Below are 23004 nucleotides of genomic sequence, written 5' to 3' on the forward strand. Positions count from 1 at the left end.
TCATATAAACATCCATGACCTATACTGACAGAGAGAGAGAGAGAGAGAGAGACAGAGAAAGAGAAAGAGAGAGAGAGAGCCATTTTAGAAAGTTGCTGGACCAGGGAATATTTTGTACAATATGAAATAATTACTTATGATCCTCCCTCCTGGTTTGGGAAACTTTTAGAAAATTACAGTGGAAAGCAGCGGCCCCCAACCTTTTTGGGACCAGGGACTGGTTTTGTGGAAGATAATTTCTCCACAGACTGGGGCAGGGAGATGGTTTCAGGATGATTCAAGCACATTACATTTATTGTGTACCTTATTTCTGTTATTTGTACATTGTAATATACAATGAAATAATTATACAACTCACCATAATGTAGAATCAGTGGAGCTGTGAGCTTGTTTTCCTGCAACTAGATGGTCTCATCTGGGGGTGATGGGCAACAGTGACAGATCATTAGGCATTAGATTCTCATAAGGAGCATGCAACCTAGATTCTTTACATGCACATTTCACAGCGCAGGGGACAGGGGACCCCTGGTGTAAAGCATTATGTTTTTAAAAAAAGTAGCGTTTTGAGATCAAAATTTTAGGCACAAATTTAATCACATTGAATCCTTTGTCTTTTATTAATTAAAAGGTTGTCCTCCTGCCATCTTAGAATGGCTGCAAGTTGGAAAATCTAGATCTGAGAGTTTCAAATCCGAGCATGCATAAGAGTGCCCTGGAGAGGTGCTAACAATGCAGATTACCTGCATCCAGCCAGCAAAGTCAGGGAGATTTCGGGGGAGTCCCTGCCCTGTGGAACTCTTAAAACTGCATTTATAACAACCTTCCCAACTCCATTCCAGGAGATTCAGATACAGAGAGCCCATAGCAAATGTTCTGAGGAATAATATGGTATTGTTTTTAAAAGCTAACACCCATAAATACTAAATTAAATTAAAATTCAGGGATGTATGAAGGACTTGTAGCTATGACTCTGTAGCTCAGAGACATAAAAAATGTAAGAAGCAAAATTATTACCCACTAAGAGATAAGCAGGAAAAAATGGAGACACTTAAATAGTTGTAACTGCTTACCTCTTCTGTAGAGCCAGAAAAGTCAGCAGCGGTTGGAATTCTGGTAACAATCCAGTTTTGGTCTTCTACTTATGTACTCTCCTTACTATTACTAAATTTTAAAAACCAGAACAGCAAACCTAAACCAAGCGATACCATCGAGTTCAAAGAAAGACTGAGCTCAGATTCCTTATGTCTGCTCCCACAGAGACTAGCACTGAGCTCACAGCCTCCCTGTGGGCACAGGCTTGCCAGCGACAGCTCACCACAGCTTTCTTACGACCCAAACTCATGTCCGGAGATCTCTGAGTCTCCTTAACAGACCTCTAGGTAATCTTTAATAACCGAGAGGAAACATGCTTACTTGGAAATTTTATTATGCACGATGTTTATTAATGACCGTCCATCAGGAAGGAAGCAACAGGCAGCACCTGTGTGGCTGCTTTGTGCCGGCCACTCTCTGGGTACTTGCCTAACATTATTTTATTTACCCTCACAGCACCCTGAAGATCAGATGTTATCCTGATTTGTATTATCCCTGTCTTCTCAAGTAAAGAGTTTAGGCTGTGAGAACATTAACTAATTTATCTGCCATACCGTGAGACATGGATGATGGAGCTAAGACCCAGGGTGGTGTCCTTGTGACTTTCAACTTTCCCTTTGATATTTCAGCCTCTCTTAATTTAGCTACATGAAATGTTAACCTACTATGTACTCTTAGTTTTTTGGTTTATTTGTAATCAGAAATGATACAATATGACACCTTCTCAATGAGTCCATCAATTCATATCATTGTCTATTAACTCAGGATGTCTAGTTACTCATTAACAAATGTCTACCAAATTACTCCATGGCCTTGCTAGATAGTATAAATAAACAGGAGAAGAACAATACATTATAGTAAAAGAGCGACAGTCTGTTGCAAACAAGGCAAATCAAGTACGTAAGGCAAAGACACTAAAGGCCCAGGAACATCAATACATAATATTGGCCAGTAATTATTAGTATAATGTAATATGAAACAGGAATGCAAAGGTATTGACTTAGGCAGCTACACAATTAAGAGATATTCTACTAAACTATTAGAGTATGTATTCTATTTATAAAATAAAAATAATTTATCTAAATAAGTTAAATAGGAAGTAATATCTAATTTCATCAAGGAACGCTTATCTTCAAGTTTAGATGAGGTCCTTAATTACAAGTAATGATCACATATGGCTGCTCTGGGACCCACAATTGGAGCTGGGCAGCAGATCATGGTTTGCCACTGGGAATTCTTTAGTCTTGTCCAGGAAAGATTCTTAATCTGCATAATGGAGACAGTTATGAAGACACTGTGTATGTATGCTTTACTTGCTAACTTCAAAGAGTTCTAGGGTTCCGTTTTCATATTTAGCATGAAAGTAACACTTTCATGTTGTGTGAGGAGGTTGTGTGTAAGTGGGGGAATGAGGATATTTAGAAAGTAGGATTACTTAATATTTCTTTAATCAAATTCTTCACATAAAAACTTTTGGTCCAAATACCATTTCTGCTAGAAAAATTTACCTGCCCCTGGTATACAACAGTAACACTGCTGTCAAGCCAGTGATGCATCATTGGTAGAAAAGCATTGGCTACCGCATGAAATAGCATCAGATGGTAGTTTTTACGCCAGTGCACATGAGCTGACAGCCTTACTTGGGTCTTGCATGTAGAGCTCTCATGGGGCAGGGACGGTCCAGAATACAGCAGGTTTGACTGCACATCACAATAATAGTGATACTTGAAAAAACTGACTTTGGGTCAGAGAGTTCTTTATGAGTAAGAACTGGGGATAATTGGGAGGGTTCAGGTATCTGCTACTTTTAAAAATGGCTTACAGGACATTAAGAGTCTTAAGAAGGAGGCTGGGTGCGGTGGCTCACGCCTATAATCCTAGCACTCTGGGAGGCTGAGGCGGGTGGATTACCTGAGCTGAGGAGTTCGAGACAAGCCCGGGCAAAATGGTGAAACCCCGTCTCTACTAAAATGCAAAAAATTGGCCAGGCATGATGGCGTGCACCTGTAGTCCCAGCTACTTGGGAGGTGAAGGCAAGAAAATTGCTTGAACCTGGGAGGCGGAGGTTGCAATGAGCTGAGATTGCGCCACTGTGCTCCAGCCTGGGTGATAGAGCAAGACTCCATCTCCAAGGGACCAAAAAAAAAAAAAAAAAAAAAAGCATAATGAGAAGGAAAGTAAAAATGATTATTCTTCTAATTGCTTTCTGGATTCTCTGCCTTTTATTGCTTCTATAGTACATATTCATATTACAAAGAAATCTGAATTGGAATAGATAATCATTTCCCTTACATATAAAAATGTAACTGAATATAGACATTGCCCCACCATCCTGGGGTTACATTCCTAGCTATTCTTGGATTCCATCTGCACCTTCTCAACTAAGTACTTACAGATGTCTAGCTTTATATAGGTACACATCAGTAACTAGAACTAAGTGTTGAGGTAATAGGTAACAAGGAGACAACAGAGTGAATAACTCTGGCCATGATGAAAATGGCAGATCTAAGATGGAAATTATACTAGGAAATTCCCCAATCCTAAAAATACAGTTGGCCTTCCTCCCTCCCTCCCTCCCACATACCCTCCTTCCTCTTTCCTCTTTCATTTTTTATTTCTTTTGTAAGATATGTAGACAAAGTTCAGGTGCTATATAACCCAAGAACAATCTTCAGCTTCATTGTGTGGAGATTTTATTCATGATTGCCTTATCACACACAATGACAGGGAGTAGGAGAAACCTCATTTGAGTATATAATCCGCTGAGTGTGATGCAAATGTCAGTATCTGTGGTCTCTCTGCAGTTACAACCCACTGGTTTCCTCTATTCTCATATCACTTAGAGGTGAATTTCTAATTCTAGGAACTGGTTGTCATCAGAAATTGATGAAGACTTCAAGAGTTAAATCAATTCAGCCAGTGCTACATGGTACCTTACAGAACAGACCGTTAATTATACTAAATAATGTCCATTCCTTTATTCAACAAATACCTATCCAGTGCCCACCCACTGGATAAAAATAATCACCCTGGGTGTTTAGATGAACGCCTAATAACATAGGTGATGCTTATGCCATTCTAAAAGTGATGAATTGAACTGAACATTTATTTCCACACAAAAACCTACACACAGATGTTTATAGTAGCTTTGTTCATAATTGCCAAAGTTTGGAAGCAACCAGCGTGTCCTCAGAGGGTGGATAGATAAATAAACGGTGGTACATTCAGACAATGAAACACTATTCCACGCAAAAAAAATATATGTGACCAAGCCATGAAAGATACAAAAGAATCTTAAATGAATATTACTAAGTGAAAGAAGGCAATATGAAGAGGCTACTTTATGATTCTATCTATAGGACATTCTGGAAAAGGCACGACTATAAAAAGGGTAAACAGATAAGCGGTTGCCCAGGGAAAAGGGAAGAAATGGGTGAAGAGGTAGGGGACAGAAAATCTGTAAAGCAGTGAAAAGACTGCACAATACTACAGTGTTAGATCCATGTCACTAAACATTTGTCCAGACCCTAGGATGTACAATGCCAAGAGTGAACCCTAATGTAGAGGACTGACTCTGAGTGATAATGATCTGTCAAGGATCAGTTGTAAGAAATGTACCACTGGGGGATGGGGGTGGGAATGTTGGTAGTGGGGAGGTTGTAAGTGGGGGAATGAGGTTGAGAATTTTCCATAATTTCCACACAATTTTGCTGTGAACCCAGAGCTGCTCTCAAAAACAAGTTTCACTAATTAAAAATCAAACTGCTGCTTTCAAGGTTCATGGTTCACAGCCACATAGGAGATGGGTGTCTTAGCCTCATGTAAGGTGAAGAATTAGAACTAAAATCCTTATGTAGAATGGAGTCCTAGAAAGGCAATGACTTTAGTTAAAGGATGGACTAGAAAAAAACAAAAATCTACTCAATCAAAACAGGTGGAAGAGAAGAAAACGTATTGACCTGATACTAGACCTTACTTTTGATGGTTTGTAACCAGAGATCTGCTCTTCCTTTGATAAAGGGGTCAAATTTATGCTACTTATATAGCCCATTTTTCACAACGCTGAAAAATAAACGTAAAAATGTAGTTACACGCTGCATGCCAGAGTCACGCTTAAAACTATGGTTAAGAGACACACTGCCAGCCTGTCACGAAGCAGTCCCACAAAGCCCAAGAATTCACATTCTAACACATAAACCTTGTGAAAATATAATCTGCCAAGGGAGAGAAGCAATACACCCAGTCACCATCACGATTAGTTACCCAAGAATCATAGACACAGAATTTTGTATAGATATAATTAAATTGCTATTTTTCAAATGATTGAAGACTTAATGGAAGAACTTTGAAATATAAAACAAGAGCAGGATTCTATTAGAAAAGCCAGTGGAAAAAGACACTGGAAAAAGAATCAGATAGAAAACCCATCAATGAAATATCCATTCTTTGAATGCCACTGGGAATGCAAAATGGCCCAAAAATGGTATAAAGAGAATATACAACTAAGGGTAAAAGAAAGGCATGATTAAATTACCTGGAATGCAGCACAGAGAAAGTGATGAAAAACTTAGGAAGTAAGAGGTTCTGAAAAAGGAATAAAAAGTCCAACATATAATGAACTTGTATTCTAGAATTAGAGGAGAATGCAAAAGGAAGAGCAGCAATATTTGATGACACTGGTGTATATTTTTCTAGAACCAATTAAAGATATGAATGTTCTTATACAGGAATCACAGTGAATATGAAAAGAAAGCCAAAGCAGGACACATGAATGTGATAGTGGCTGACATCAAAGATGTGAAATGATTTCTAAAGCTGCAAGAGAGAAACAGATTACCTCTAAAAATACTGCAATTAGACTCACAACATACTTACCAGTAGCAAAGATAAAAGCTATACACTATGTCTTCAAAGGACTGCAAGATAATAATCTCAATATAGAATTATCTTTCCTGTAATTCAGAAAATCAGACAAGTTATTCTTAAAGAAAAACAAGATGGGTGACGTGAAACCACTTGTCAGATATCACAAATTATAATAAAACTACAGTAATTACAACAACATAGTATTGGTGCAGAGAAAGACAAATAGACAAACAGAACAGAGTAGAGGATATAAAATAGATCCAGGTATACAGAGAAACTTGATATATGTCAAAAGTGACCATACAAGGCATGACTATTCAATCATGGGAATATGTAACAGGTGATCCCTGTGGGGGGAAAAAAAAAATAAAACTGGCTCTTGCTCAGGCAATACACATACACAAAGATAAATTCCAGTTGTTAAAGACCTATATTTAAAAACTGATTTTTTTTTTTTTTTTTTTTTTTGAGACAAGGTCTGGCTCTGTTACCCACGCTGGAGTGCAGTGGCACAATCTCAGCTCACTACGACCTCTGCCTCCTGGGCTTAAGCCATCCTCCCACCTCATCCTCCCAGGTAGCTGGGACTACAGGTGCACCAGCATGCCTGGCTAATTTTTGTATTATTTGTAGAGACAGAGTTTCACCATGTTGCCCAGGCTGCTGTTAAACTCCTGAGCTCAAAGGATACGCCCACCTGGGCCTCCCAAACTGCTGGGATTACAGGCATGAGCCACCATGCCCAGCCAAAAACCAAAACTTTAAAATGTACACAAAAATATTCTTTAAAAATATTCAAGGCCACAACATTGGAAAACTTTCACATTAGACACAGAAAATACAAATCATAAACAAAGATGAAGTAAGTTTTCCACATTAAAGTGGGAAATCTTATACATCCAATAACAGCATCAAAGCTAAGGAGAAAAACCAGAGGCTGGCAGATTATTTGTTTCCTACGTTCGCCCCAAAATACTAGTATACATTGTGCATTAAAATAATTCACACTTTAAAACCATCACAGGCCCATTAGAAAGTTTGGCCAAAGTATACTAAATGCTCAGAAGACAAAATGCAAATGACCAGTAAATGTGAAAAGATGCTTGACTAGTAATTAGGGAAATACAAGTTAAATCTACAATGACAGGAAAATTTACACCAGTCAGGCTCAAAATTTAAAAGTCTGAAAAATTAAACATTGGCGAGGATGTGAATAATTGGGAGTTTAAATTGTTACAAACACCTAGCAGAGCCATTATTTAATATCTATTAATAGTAAAGCTGAAGTTATTGGTGCACAAATACCAGACCTAGGAATTGGTCTAGAGAAACTCTGTACACAAGGAGACTTGTATAATAATGTTCAGTGCAGCACTGTTTGTGAAGCAAAAAAATTAGAAACAACTTAAATTCCAAATAGCATGAGAAAAAATCCATTGTGATGTCACACATGGAATGCTATTCATTAGTGAATACAGATGATCTATTGCTATATCAACTAACACGCATTAATCTCAAAATATGATTGAACAAACATGTTCAGTTGCATAAGATAGGTAACATCATATCATTTATTTAAAATTTAAAAGCATGCAAGTTAGTAGTATTCCATATTATTTAGATGCTGGTAAATAAATGTTTTGTTTTGTTTTGTTTTGAGACGGAGTCTCACGCTGTGGCTCAGGCTGGAGTGCTGTGATGCGATCTCGACTCATTGCAAGCTCCGCCTTGCAGCTTCACACCATTCTCCTGCCTTAGCCTCCCGAGTAGCTGGGACTACAGGTGCCTACCACCATGGCTAGCTAATTTTTTTGTGTTTTTTTTTAGTAGAGACGGGATAATAAATGTATTTTTTTAATATAACAACATAGTTGTTAATGACAAATCCCAAATTCAGGATAATAGTTAACTCTGTAGAGAAGGCAGAAAGGGAACAGAATCAGAGAGAAGTACATCCAGGGCTTCAGTTTAAGTTGTAATATTTTTCTTAAGTTGAATGGTGGGCCCGCTAGTATTTGTCATATAATTCCCATATTCTTTTCCATCCCTGGTGTTTTGCAATAACAATTACAAATATGTATCTCCCTACAAAGTTTATATGATGGTTTATATATAATTCATTCATCTTTGACTTGTAATGGAAATCTGACTTGCACAGGAAATCGAGATTGCTAATGTCAGACTTGCAAAAGAACAAGCATGCTAATCAAATTCAAAGTCACTAATGTAATTTCCATGTATTTCTATTACGGTTCTCTATTTAGATTCTACATCTAACCTTATCTTGACTGAGAATGTATGTGTTTATTCTCAAATAAGCTTTATCTGAAGAATGTGTCTTACTGTATATTATTTGGTAGCACTAAGTATCAAAAATTGAGGCTCAAATTTATATTTCTGTTCTGTTCCACCCTCAACAACAGACAGATAAACAAACTTCCTACTGGAGATCGCCACCTAAAATTTATTTGAAACCTTAAACCTCTCAAATAAAGTTTATTTGAACTGCCCCCCTCCCACAATAACACATTCCTCTTTCTCTTCCACTCTCCTCTGGGCCTGGTGGCCTCAATATCTAACATGAGTTCTGCATCTCACATAGCCAATTATCTGTGTCATATTTAAATTTTCTCTTTCCCTTGCATCCCACAATGAGTACATCTGCCAGTTTCGTTGACACAACCTCTAAAACATCACAAAGCTATATGTATCCCTCCATTACAACTTCTAGTACCCTAGTGAAGCCCTATGCTCCCTCCCCCAAACACCTCGACTAGCCTCCCAATTAGCCTCCTAGATTCCACCAACTTCCAGCCACCAAGGCCTCCCTCATGGCCTTGGCATGTGCTTACCTAAGGCACACTCTAGGTCCTTCGCTCCCTCTCTCTGGAATGATTTTCTCCAGGTATTCCCAGGGCTGGCTCCTTTAGCTTTCAGTTCAAACTTCACCTTCCAAGAGAAGCTTTTCCTAAATTTCCAATATAAGGTAGTGTCACCAGTCCTCAGCCTATTTTAATTAATTCCAAGCACTTATCACTAACTGAAATTTACCATTTTTATTGCTTTACTTACTTTAACCCTGAAGATTGTATTTGGTTGCATGTACCAGAATACTGACTACAGAAGTATAACCAAATTGGGGTTAATTTTCCCGTGTTACAAGAAGTCTAGACAAAAGCTATCTAGAGCTGGCTGGGGGCTCCCTGATGCCCTCAGCAACCCATGTTTCTTCTATCCTTCTGCTCTGTCCTTTTAGCATGTGTCTTTTATCTTCATGGCACTCTAACTAAAAGCATTAATGACCTTCTTGCACATGGAATGTAGGCTCCACAAGAAAAGGGACCTTGTCTGTCTTACCCATCACCAGAAGAATGACAGGTCCTGTGTTAACAGCTTGATCAGCTGGACCAGTGAAAGAGGAATTCAAGAGTCCTCAACCGTGGCATCACTCGTGCATCCTGGGAGTCCCGCACAATAGCCTCCATTCATTGGCCCTGGAGAGTCTACCTGGATTTCTCTTCTCATGCAGCCCTGGCCTTCATGGCCTTCTTTATTGGCCCTGCTTTCGTCCAGGACATGGTCTCACGCCACAGTCACTTAAGTAGCCTGCCACCTGCCTCATTTCTCCTGCCACCCTGTCACACCCATGACACAAACTGATCATATTCATCTCTAGAACTCTTATGTTTTCTTAAAGTCTCCACTCAAATAGAAAGCTCCATAAAAGGCAGAACGCACCTGTTCTGCTTACCACTGCTCTCCAAACCTAGGAACCAGGAGTGCTTGCTGCAGAGGAGACACCCTGCAAATGTTTATTAAAAGAATCCAAGGAAGCATCTAAATTCCCAAAGATTATGTGCAAAGCCCCTCTGCATTTGACCCGGCTTATCCTCTTCCTAGTATCACCTTCCTTATTCTCACTTTTTCTGTTTCTTTAGTCACAGCAAATAATTGTAATCCTAAAGTGGTGCCAGACCTTTGCATCTTTTCATATTTTATAATATCTGCATAAAATATTCCTTCCTTTTAAAAACAGGAAACTTCTATTTATCTCTTAATTCCCAGCTTATGATTTTCCTCAGCTTAGAGGCCTTACTGACTCCGCCTAGGAGAGCGGATGATGATGATGGTGATGCTGATGATGATGTTAAAATTGTAATGCCAGCAACTGACATTGTGGGGTGTTGCAACATACAAGGCACTCTTGTAAGTATTTCTGTACGGCGACTCATTTAACCCTTGTAGCAATCCCATGAGGTAGATAACACAATTTTTCTCATTTTAGGAGAGGAACTGAGGCACAGAGACATTAACTAATGCACCAAAGGTCAAAATGGCAAAAGCTACATTCCAACCCATGTGGCCCACCTCCTAATCCATGCACTATGACTTGTGCACGTATTTGTACACTGTGACCTGAAAGATTGTTGGGAGCAAGGCTCATGCCTTATGACACATAATGGGTTCCCAATAAAAGAGTGTTGAGTGAACAGATTTTAAAACAATCAGTTGTATAAATACAGAATGGGGAAACTGGCATATATATCTATGTATCTCTTGTAAAAACGGAGTAGGGGTTTAAATGAACTGTATGGCTCTCTAAGTCATATCATTGATCCTAAAAATAAAATATGGCCACATTAATAGGCAGATTATACTATAGGGCATGTAGTAACTCCAGCAGAGATCAGGCCACTTGGAGAATCTAGTGCTGTCCTCTCTCTTTAGAAAAGACCAAATGCAGTTCGTCCAAAGTAGGTAAAACATATGGCTGCTAAAATAGGAAGAGAAATAACTGAGGGGCATATGGATTATCTTCAAGTATCTGAAAAAGTGTTATGGACGAAATTTTCTTCTGATTTAAAAGGGCAGAACAAATCTAAGGGTGGAAGAACAGTGTGCTGAGATAAGGAACAAATTCCAGGAGTGTGTGCTGGGCCCGATCAGGCTGCCTCCTGAGAATGGTCGGGGAACACCTCTTCCCAACGCCGCCTCTTCCCAACTCCACCTTCAGTGCTATTATGCTGGTCCCTTAAAAAAAAACAGGGCTGGCAGGTTTTGCAAGGAGACTCCAAAGTGACAACCAGAGCTTTGTATTTATAGAGAGCCAGTTTACCTGCTTATCACTGCATTTAACCCATTCAGTTGCAAAAAAGAAAAAATTTACCTTGGTTGCCTTGTGGAGAATGGACAGTAATCGAGAATATTGCAGAGAGAGATGACTTTGTAACCCATAGATATGTATCATCAATGCGCACAGAAACTTAAGGAGGGGCCAATGTGATATGCAAACTGTTGTCAGTCATTTACATTTAGTTCTTTTAAAATTCATTTTTCTAGGAAGTATCTATAAAAATACTATATGTAAAACTATTTCTAGGTCGGGAGGCTAAGGCAGGAGAATTGCTTGAACTGAAACCTAGGAGGCAGAGGTTGCAGTGAGCCAAGATGGCGCCACTGCACTCCAGCCTGGGCTACAGAGCAAGACTCTGTCTCAAAAACAAAACAAAACAAAACAAAACTATTTATAGGTTAAATACTTTTTATAGGTAAAACTCATTTATTTAAAGAAACAGACTGATATTTTTATAGTTCTCTCATCAATCTCTTCTATTGAAAACAAAATAAAAGAAAATTGCCAATCATTTTGAATAAGAGATTGTCCACTACATTCCTCCACCAGAGGCAAGAATTAAAAATACCAAGTCAAGCAGGAAACCCTAAAAGATTATCAGCAAATGTATTATATTTTTCAAATTCATAATGCAAAATCTATAGGTATGTTTTCTAATCAGACCAAGACTTCAAAGTAATTAGAGAATTTATTGCCATTTTCAAAAAGTAATACCCCTTATTATTTATCTTTCAATAGTATGGTTTTAATAAACTGAAATGAATCATTAGAAGAATTTCCCCCTTTACCATAACTGATTAACTCTATTTTAAAGCTTATATGCCCTCTTCAGGGAAATTTTTAAAAATTTCAAATTGTATCAGTGAACAGGCCTGAATAACCAATGTATGACTGGTTAAATCATGCTTCCCCCCAAAAACAATGCCATTGAGTTGAAGGCAAAGGATAGAAATGAACTCACCAGCTATATGCAATATTATATGACATAAGCAATATTAAAGATCGGCATATATGAAACCAAGATTGGCCAGGCACGGTGGCTCACACCTGTAATCTCAGCACTTTGGGAGGCTAAGGCAGACAGATCACAAGGTCAGGAGTTCGAAACCATCCTGGCTAACATGGAAAAACCCCGTCTCTATTAAAAATACAAAAATTAGCTGGGTGTGGTGGCACACACCTGTAATCCCAGCTACTAGCGGGACTGAGGCAGGAGAATCACTTGAACCCAAGAGATGGAGATTGCACCACTGCACTCCAGCCTAGCCTGGCAACAAAGCGAGACCCTGTCTTAAAAAAAAAAAAAAAAAAAACCAACCAACCAACCAAACAGAAACCAACCTTTAAAATAAAGCCATCAAAACAAATACAAATACAAACAGATCAGTATCTATTTAATCTGCAAGGCTAAAGCCACACAACTAGATTTCAGTGTACTACAAAATGACAGATTATGTAAATTCAAAATCTTCATTCTGCTCATAAATTACAGAGGCAAAAATATAACTATTTAAGTGGGTCTTAGAATGTATTTTCTCTTCAGAGAGCTTCCTGATCCTCTTGCCCTCTATTTTACTTTCAAGTGACTCACAGACTCACTCTTAGGAGAAATCTGAAATTACCTCATGCTCCTTGTTAAACAGATTTTGAACAGTAAGTACTCTTGCAAAATTGCTCCCCCAAACAAAATTTCATATATATTCAGTGCATTAAAAAAGTAAACTCCATTAGAATAGAATATATTATTTTCTTAAGATAACTGTTTAGACTTAAGTCAAAGGAATCCCCACAAACATATTCTATTCTCAGGTTAGTTCGAGTGTGGAATAGGCAATTTGGCATGAGGCAAAATGTCCCCTTTTGGAATGTTTTAAAACAGAATAAATCGTGGGATGAATTTACTGCACATCACAAATAAAATGTTTATCTTTTCTTTTGTGAATTATTCATCAAATTAAACTAATAACAGGTCAAAATGTGTTTATGTGTCGGTCCTTTGTAGGTAAAATTTCATATAATACTCAGAACAAACATAAAAAAATATAAGCATTATTACTCTCTACACTTCATATAGATCAGAAAAATAAAGACTGGAGAACTTAAATGACTTGCCCTTCCCAGAGAGTCTGACTTTGGAGTGATTCATATCTACTGTACTTCATTATAACAGTGTATTTGAAAGTCTAGTTGAATTCTAAGTGATTTCATCTAGTATATGACATTCTTGAAGTTTTGACTTCTCATTTATATAATAGCAATAAGCACGTGTGTAGGATGGCATCATAAAACTCCCTTGGAATGAAAAAACATAAAAGGTTTTAGGCTCCTACAAGAGCAGCATGTATCTCAATGTTCCTCAAAATGGAAAGAATTGACTCCAAGGTACAAAACAGGTAAACTGAGGAAGCAGATGTTAATTACTTTAGCAGCTTCTGAAGTTCTTAGCGTCCAAGATTTAAATAACACTAGAACTATCTTAAACAAATGTTTGTGTTATTTCCTCTCTTTTCTGAACAATGTTTTTGATGAATTATGTATAGATGGAATGCAAACACACAGACCCAATTCCCTTTGAAATACGTAAGGCTATAAAAATGAGCAGAAAATACCCTTGGCAAAACCTGCACTGAGCTTGCAAAAGCCCACATATTTGAAATTGAGTTTGTGATGTACTCAAAACACAAACATCAGTGGGTTCTCACATTCCTCATTTCTCCCTCTAACATCAGAATATTCTATTAATTTAAAAACCAGCGCTCTGTGCCATAATTAGTCTACATATTAAATCTTATCTGAGTGACACCTCTGAATGCAAAGTGACCAGAACAAATAATAAGACAAGAAACATTCCATGCAAAATAAAATTCAATGACAGAATAAAATCTTCAATCCAATGCAGTTTACACAAGTACACCCACAAAAATTATAACTTTTCTCAAGAAATGCATTCCCCAAATGAATATATGTTTATCTGTGTGAAGACATATATGCACAAAAGGCTAAAACATTTTTTAAAAATCCAAAACCAATTGATACTAGAACACTATACTGACACCAACTTCATAAATCATGGGCTTGTACAATAGTTCAATAAATACTTGACGTTCTGCCTCTATTCAAATGAGTCTGTGCATCCTCTGATTTAGTGCATGGCCAAAGAAAGATCTTTTAGCCCATCCTTCTGTGCCTTATAAAGGCTACTATGGCAATCTTCACTTGTCTAATATTAATATCAGTTAATTTAACTTCTGCTGCTAAATTGTTTATGAGAATTTTATTTTTATCAAAATTAAACCTAATATTTGGAAAAAAAAAAAAAAGTTAACACAACATATTAGGCCAGACTCTCCCATTCCCATTTAATTGTGTTTTCTGTGTCTTACAGGCATCACTAAAGTTATACTTTAACATAAACTATTATAACATAAATGATCATATCCCACATATTTAACTTCATCTGCCATTTAACTTATACCTAAGGAAAATCAATGCTGGAGTAAATACTTATTAATGGTAACTTGTTAATTACGGCTATGATCTAAGCCCATATAGAAATAGAAAATGAAGGAGCACATATACTCCCATATATATTCATCATAAGCGAGTTTGGTATATAAGTTTGAAAGAGGTTTCTCATATACAATCTTATTGTTCCATGACAGTAATCTCAGGCTTGTTACAATGACTTGGTAAAAATGGAAAAAAGTAAAGATGAAATTTCAGTGAATCATCTTTGGGTTCAGAGCTTTTGGGTGTATAGACACAACCTCTCATTTCTTAAATTCTTTCCTAAAGGATGATGACTGTATTAAGCAAAATCTCAGATAATATCAGGTCAATTGGATGATGGCATCTTAGTCCAGTAATGGAGACAACAGAATATTTGAAACTAGGACTTCGGTGAATAGTAACACAGTTTCACAGTGTGTCATCTCTTCTCTGTCATTTATCAGGTTTCCTGTACCCTAATAAGATGCATCCTATGTTAAGAGTTTGGAGATTGGATTGCTGCAGTTTCACCCTCTCACACATTGCTTGCCTTGGAATATGAGTGTAATCACAATGGAAACATATGTGAGATGACAGCCTATTAAATGAATCCACAGACTATATATCTTCAGCCTCTTAGAAGTTGGAAGAATCTCAGCTTTTTTTTTTTCTTTTCTTAAGTCTATGCTTATTGATGGCAATCCTCAGAGATATTCTGTAAGTACACATGGGCACAGAAATGTCAAGGCTTCCTTTCAACAGAAAAATAACATTTCTGAGGGTTCTAAATTATGCAAAGAGGTAAGTCATTCAGGGATACTTCCTGGCTGACACATAGACGCAACCAGACACAAATAGATGAAATAAGGGTCTTCCCGAAGTGAGCATTGGCTCTGTGCAGATGATCATTCTTTGATTCTAGACTTGGACATGTAGCAGCTCTTACTTGTTCATATCATAATGTACCTGCTCTTTGGAGGAACTCAAGAGGATATGTATATTTGCCTAAATAAAGAAGGCCAGCAGTAAGTTCCATTTGCAAGGCAACCCTTCAGAGAGAAGATGCCTGTATCAGTCCTGTAGTGACTGAGGATCTCATTTACACGACCAATCTCTTACACAGAAATAAATCACTGCGCAACTGTGCTCTGGGTATAATGGTATTGAGCCTGGCCTTCTTTTATCCTATAATCAGTTAAAATACGAATTATGTTGGTCATTTGCAGAATTCTTTTATATACAAACAAAAAATCATGGTGGAAATGTATTCAATGCTCTAAATTGATGCTAGCCTCTTTCTGTTTTATAGTCAATAGAGAAAGCAATCTCTACTAAAAATACAAAAATTAGCTGGGTGTGGTGGTACAGGTCTGAAATCCCAGCTACTTAAGAGACTGAGGCAGGAGAATCACTTGAACCCAGGAGACAAAGGTCGCAGTGAGCTGAGATCATACTACTGCACTCCAGCCTGCAGGACAGAGCAAGACTCTATCTCAAAAAAAAGAAAAAAAAAAAAGTTTTTGAATTACAAAAAAAAAGCATTTTGCATAAATTTAGTTCACAAATTAAGCTATTACATCCCTAAATTATATTACATAAATATGTTACTAATGTTTTCTCTAACTTTATAACCACAACAGATCATTTATTTCCTTTTTTTTTTTTTTTTTGAAACGGAGTCTCTCTATGGCCCAGGCTGGAATGCAATGGCGCGATCTCAGCTCACGGCCACCTCCGCCTCCTGGGTTGAAATGATTCTCCTGCCTCAGTTTCCCGAGTACCTGGGATTACAGGTTCATGTCCCCATGCCCAGCTGATTTTTGTATTTTTAGTAGAGACAGGGTTTCACCATTTTGGACAAACTGGTCTCGAACTCCTGACCTAATGATCTGCCTGCCTCAGCCTCCCAAAGTGCTGGGATTACAGGAGTGAGCTACTGTGCCCAACCTAACTTATTTATTTCCTAAAATTATAGTGTACAACAAATTAATTTTAAAAATATGTACAACTGGAGTACACAATTGTCAAGAACTATTTACTTTTGCTTAGTTGAAATATTTGGTAAAGACTTTGCAAATAAATACTCATCATGTCTATTCAGACCTATAATGTGCTAAAATTCTGTTTAAGCATTCAAGAAAGAGGCCAGGCACGGTGGCTCATGCCTGTAATCTCAGCACTTTGGGAGGCCGAGATGAGTGGATCACCTGAGGTAAAGAGTTTGAGACCAGCCTGGCCAACATGGTGAAATCCCGTCTCTACTAAAAATATAAAAATGAGCCGGGCATGGTAGCGGGCGCCTGTAGTCCCTGCTATTCAGGAGGCTGAGGCAGGAGAATTGCTTGAACCCAGACGCGGAGCTTGCCGTGAGCAGGGATTGTGCCATTGCACTCCAGCCTAGGCAACAGAGCAAGACTCTGTCTCCAAAAAAAAAGAATTCAAGAAAGAGACATTAATATCTCTATAAGTTTTACTCATCCTATACTCTTAGTATGAACAAGTCTTTAAATGTGTCTGCTAATCAATTCAATTGTTTTTCTCATTTCTTATGTTAAATATCACTTATTGAATACCTACTCTTCCTTTAAAAGAGAGACAAACAGCAAGCTTGTTGATTTTCTAAGAAAGTGATAGTTTCAATTCCTCTGTGAAAGTGGACAGATATTCTGTTTTTTTAATTCAACTTTATATTAAAATGTTTACACATTCTAACGCATTTGTAAGAGATAGCACAGAAAGATGCCGCAACCTTTTCCCTAGTTTCCCCCAATGGTAACATCTTGTCAAGCTAGATGTTATAATTGTACTATAAGCATTGCTGCAGTCAGCACAGAGGACGATCAAAAGGTCCCTTCTGTTACACTTTCACGGCCGCACCCTCCTCTCGCCTGCTTCCACTCCCTTCAGAACCACTGGGAAGCATGAATCTGTTCTCCATTTCTATCATTTTGTCATTTTGAGAATGTTATATAAATAAAATTATTCAGTGTATGACCTTTGGGGAAGGGTTTTTTCCACACAGCACATTTCCCCTGAGATCCACCCAAGATATTTTGTGCATCAACAGCCTGCTCCTTTTTTACTGCTGAGTAATATTCTAGGGTATGGAGGTACCAGTTTGTTGAACCATTGACCGTGAAAGACATCAGAGTTGTTTCCATGTTCTGCTAATATGAATAAAACTGCTATAAAAGTTCATATACAGATTTGTCTGTGTACCTATGTCTTCATTGTATTGATTTATTCCTTATTCCTGAACGACATTTTCACTGGGTATAATATTACAGGTTGGCAGTTCTTTTCTTTCAGTATTTGAAAAACATTGTGCCACTTCCTTCCAGCCTTCATGGTTTCTGATGAGAAATCCACTGTATTTAGAACAATTTTACCCCTATAGGGAAGGTGTGATATTTCTCTGGCTTCTTTCAAGATTTACGATTTGTCTTTAGTCTTAAGAAGCTGAAGTATGTTGTGTGCTGGTGTGGGTTTCTTTGCATTTTTCCTGTTTTAGATTCACTCAGCTTTATGAATCCATCTATAACGTTATGTCTCTTGCAAACTTCGGAAGTTTCCAATAATTACTTCTTTGAGCATTTGCCCACCATTATCTTCTCCTTCCACGAATCCCCTGACACAAACTTTAAATGCTCTATCAGAGGCCCACGGGTCTCTGAGGCTCTATTCCTTTTTTCTTTTCCCAGCCTAGTTTTTCTTTTCCCAGCCTAGTTTTTCTTTGCCATTTGGACTGTGTCATTTTTATGTTCCATCTTCCAGTTCACTGACTCTTTTCTCTGTTCCTTCCATTCTTGTGTCATACCCTTGTGTTCCTTCCATTCTTGTGTCATACCCATCAATGAGTGTTTTATTTCAGAAATTTCAAACAAAAGGCTCTCCACTCGGCCTTTACTAGTGTTGGTGGGGACAAGGATAGGGCCGCAGTTTTTCTGTTGCCTTTGGCTGGAGTAGACTGGTTATTGTCTAAATGTTTTCTGTGTTGCTAGGCAGCCCCTTTCTGAGTCCTTTGGATAAAAAACAGGCCATTGTTGGGGATTTCTTCCTTCCTTCCTTCCTTTCTTTCTTCCTTTTCCCTTCCCTTTCCCCCTCCCTTCTCTCTCTGCCCCTCCCTTCCTCTCCACTTCTTTTCTCTTCTCTTTTCTTTTTGTCTACACATGTTGACATTTCCAGGTTGCCAGTTTCTTCAGTTCCACATCTGAGGTAATGTGGCAAAAAGAAAACTCAAGAAATTCACCTCTGTATTCTTCCTTGGGTTCTAAAATCCCTACTCTGTCCACATTCTTCTCACCACTTTCAGAATCTTCCTAAGCTTGTACAGCTGACCCTTGGATAACATGGGTTTACACTGCATGGGTCCATTTATATGCAGATTTTCTTCTGCCTCTGCCACCCCTGAGACGGTAAGACTAACTCCCCCTCTTCCTCTTCAGTCTACTCAATATGAAGACAAAGACAATGAAAATCTTGATGATCCACTTCTACTTAATGCATAGTAAATATGTTTTCTCCTTTTTTGTAATGTTCTTAATGTTTTCTCCAGCTTTTTTTATTATAAGCATACATCACATATTACATATGAAAAATATGTATTAATCAACTGTTTATGATGTCAGTAAGGCTTCCCGTCAATAGCAGGCTATTGGTAAAGCGTGGGGAGATAAAAGTATACATGAATTTTGTCGACATAGTGGTTGGCACCCCTAACTCCATGACTCCACGAGTCAACTGTACAATATGCAATGTGTAGGCTTTTTAGTGCAGTTGCTGGGAGGAAGAGGGAAAAGTATGTCTACTGCAGCTTCCCAGAAGCAGAATCTGTGCTAGATCATTCGTTTTTCAATGTCTCTATTTTTTTCCATTTTCCTTTAATTCTTTAAAGTTCTCAGAGTCTTGCCAACAACAAAACTGAACAGATGAATGTGTAATGAAAAGAACTATACTCTAAAAGTGCTTTCTAAGTGGCCTGTGGACATGTTCTCCCGGAATTGAGAATTCTATGAAAATTTTTTAGATGTGACATCAATTCTATTATAATCTTACAAATACCCTTTGCCAGTTAAATAGACAAACTCGCTTTTTAAAATTAGGACATTTCATAAGACTATGGTCTCAAGCTACAGTTCCCCAAAGTACCTGGGGTGAGGCACTAAAACTAATTTCCTCCTCAAAGAAGGTGAAACTAAGTGTGAGAGATACTGCTCAATATGTGGGGTGAGCATTGCCTCAGTGTTCCTAGGATACTCCCAACATACACCTTTTGTCCTGGAATAATTATTGATAGGGTATTCTTTTATACTCACAATATCTAATTTTGCATGATAAGCTAATATATATGTTCATATCACCTATAATAATGAAAATGAAAACAGGAGGAAAACACCCAGTAAGCACAGATACCACCCCAGTCATCTCCGCTTCAGGACACCATGGTGTGTATTTACTGTTCATTAGTGGAAGCATTAAGTAGCTCACATGCAAAGTCCATCTTCCTTTTCTCAGCAGCAACTTATTACTATATATTTTGCACTTATACTGTGAAATATAGCACCTGTAATGATAATGAGTAACTAAAAGGTATTGACTAAATAGTTTCAAACATATGTTCTAAGATTATACAAGAATATCAAAGGATGCTAACATTCTGCCAGTTGTACACTTAAAGAAAACACAGACATCAATTTGCAATTACATGTGTAACTTCCTCGTCTTTACAGTGAAACTCTTCTATGAACAAAGTTTGCCAAGTTCTCGGCACCTAAATCATTTAACTGTGATTTAATATAAGTTCCATAATTATCAACTTTTCTTTTTCAGTGTCCTCAGACATAAGTTCTCAACAGCCAGACAGACATCTCCAAACACATGTACTCAGCTGGCATCAACTCCCATCATGTTGGAACAACGCAGCACCATTCCCCAAAACAAACTGGGTCTTCAGACTTCCCATTTCCTTCTATGGCAACCTATTTTTCTCTAGTTCCCCACCAATGAAACTTCAGTGCCAAATTAGTCAAGGTTATGTGAAATATAGCCCATATTTTATTTTTTGTCCAATCTTCAACATCTCCTTCAGGTTCTAGAAGAACAAGAACCCACCCTTTTCAGCAAGCATTCTCTATGCTCATTCCTCCATTCCTCCATCTACAGAATCCTACCTCAATTCAATTCATCCATGAAGTTCTTCCTGGTGACTTCCAACCAGATGTGTTTTCTCCACCTTTAAAACTTCATAATATTTTCAGGTGCGATATGGCAGTTATGTTTCATATTCATATATTATAGCTATTAGGTTGAACCACATGAAATTGTTGAACCGATAAAAATGGCAATCCCATATGGTTCAATCTAATATTTCTCTTAGTTTTAGGGCTCGTAAATAAAGAGCAGTCTCCATGAAAACAGGGGCTGAGTTATGTCTCTCTTTTGGATCCCCTGAGAAGCCTAGGACATTGGAAGGGCTTAAAAAGTGTTTGTCAAAATAAAGACTCATAAATCAACACGTCTTATGCATATGTTTGCAAAGTCAAACCTCTGAAGCAATTAGTCTAACTACATATGAAATCACTAATTGTTATACGAATCAGCACAAATGGCAGTTTAGAACCTGAAGGTTCTGGCAATATAAAATGTTTTGATTCAAGGAGCTGTTTTAAAATTATTTATTTGTGAAGGAAACATCCTTGGATTTAGAAGTTGGCAGATACAGTGAAAAGCTTTTTAGCTGACTGAAATAGAAAAAAAAAATCAAAACACTTTTTAGCACATGCACTTCCCTTATAAAACCAAATTGCCTGAAAGCAGAGCCCAGCAGTTTGTGCACAATGAGTGTGTGCCTCAACACCATCAGCAGGAGACGCAAAATGCAGAACGACAGGAACAATTTGCATTTCTATAGCTTCTTTGTATACCCAAACTCTGAGAGCATTTTACAAAGCCATAAATATCATCACCCAGAAGAGACTGGGAAAGGATGCAGATACAAGGATGGACTTCGTGTACCCTAACCCAGGAGTACCCCTGCGCAGAGCAGTGGTCCCCATACAGCTGTAAACCTGAGTGCCATTAATTGATGCTGGTTAAGAAAAGGGGAACACATATCTGCAGGGTCCTTAACAGTTACAGGGACCATTGCCAGAAAGCGTTTGTCTTTCTGGCATTCACAAAGAACAACATCAACAAATGGTGAGCTGTATTTGGGAGTTTCCCCAACAAAGGACTGGTTTCTAGTTCTAGGTGATGGTGGTATTATCAATCACCTCACCAGTTCCCCCTAATTCCTACAAAGCTCACCACTCCGAATGACAAGTGTGTAGGGCTTTCGTGGGGCTAGGAGCAGTGGGCTGCCAGAAGCTCTGCTGGGGCCAGGAGAGAAGAGAGCATCATTCACTCTTATTATGTTGCAGGGGCCTATTTCCAGGGACAATTTTACTGAACCTTGGAGAAATTCAATGCAAAGGTACACTTCTGTTGTGCTCCAGGCTTCCTTCCCCACCAGCTGCGGAACTGTGCAATTCTGGTCCTGGCCAAGCAGTGTCCAAAGCTAGTTGCCAATGAGGCCTGGAGCCCACACCACCTCTAGCGTAGCATAGCAGCAGCCCTCACTATCCTCCAGGGGTCACACTTGGGTTACGAATTCCTCACAGTGCAGGGACTGAGCAGCCTGACTGGGAACAATTTATTCGAATCCTTCTTCATTAAGATTCAAATGGAATAAGTAAGGCAGAAATTGAACAGACACAGAAATTGTGCCTTGCTGCTCCTGTAGTCAGTAAACATTTATTCACTAAGCCTAGCTCGTGTGTTCTTTCTCTCTCTCTCTCTCACACAGTTGTTCTTCCAATCTTTCCTGCTTGCTGTGTTAATGCATAATTAAGAAGGTCAGAATTAATGAAGCAGTGTGGAGTAAAGTTCAAGGAATCCCCAGGCACTATTTATTCTATTAGATCTCAGGCATGAATGTCAGATTGGCAGCGCAGGCGGCATGAGCAATGGAGCTGGCGGCATCCCAGGAACGGCCACCAAGGGAGACTCACCTGCACAGTCCAGTCATTCCTCAGCTCCTTCCCTGCGAAAATCACACGCAACTGGTCAGTCGGAACCCCCTGTCGCTTAGCAACCACCTCCTTGAGCTGGAAGATGCTGGTGTCAGAATCGACCTCCACTGGGAAACCATGGCTGGAGTTGAACCTCACAAACACTGACCAAGGAAATTGGAAGGGAGAAAGGAAGTGAGCATCACTTGAAGCCCTTAAATGGCCATAGCAACATTTCTCAACCGACTTACCCCTTGTGGCCTTTCAGTGAATGGCATATATTTTCTTTCACTTAAACAACAAAAAACTTAATGCTATAGAGCAATATTTGTGAAAAACAGAGTTGCCCATGAGATTTCCCTTTCATATATTCGT

The 23004-nt window shown here is 38.4% G+C and overlaps 1 protein-coding gene across 4 annotated transcripts in view; it reads right to left on the minus strand.

Annotated features, from left to right (window-relative positions):
* The window catches only part of PRKN (parkin RBR E3 ubiquitin protein ligase), a 1378177-nt gene that overhangs the window by 1057500 nt on the left and 297673 nt on the right, over window positions 1-23004 (minus strand). For all 4 annotated transcript variants that reach the window (XM_023223611.3, XM_023223614.3, XM_023223612.3 and 1 more), the window contains exon 2: window positions 22630-22793. In XM_023223611.3, coding sequence (XP_023079379.1) covers window positions 22630-22793 — 164 coding nt within the window. The remainder of the gene's footprint in view (window positions 1-22629; window positions 22794-23004) is intronic.

The sequence above is a fragment of the Piliocolobus tephrosceles genome, chromosome 5 (genome assembly GCF_002776525.5).
Source record: "Piliocolobus tephrosceles isolate RC106 chromosome 5, ASM277652v3, whole genome shotgun sequence".
Taxonomy (NCBI): Eukaryota; Metazoa; Chordata; class Mammalia; order Primates; family Cercopithecidae; genus Piliocolobus; species Piliocolobus tephrosceles.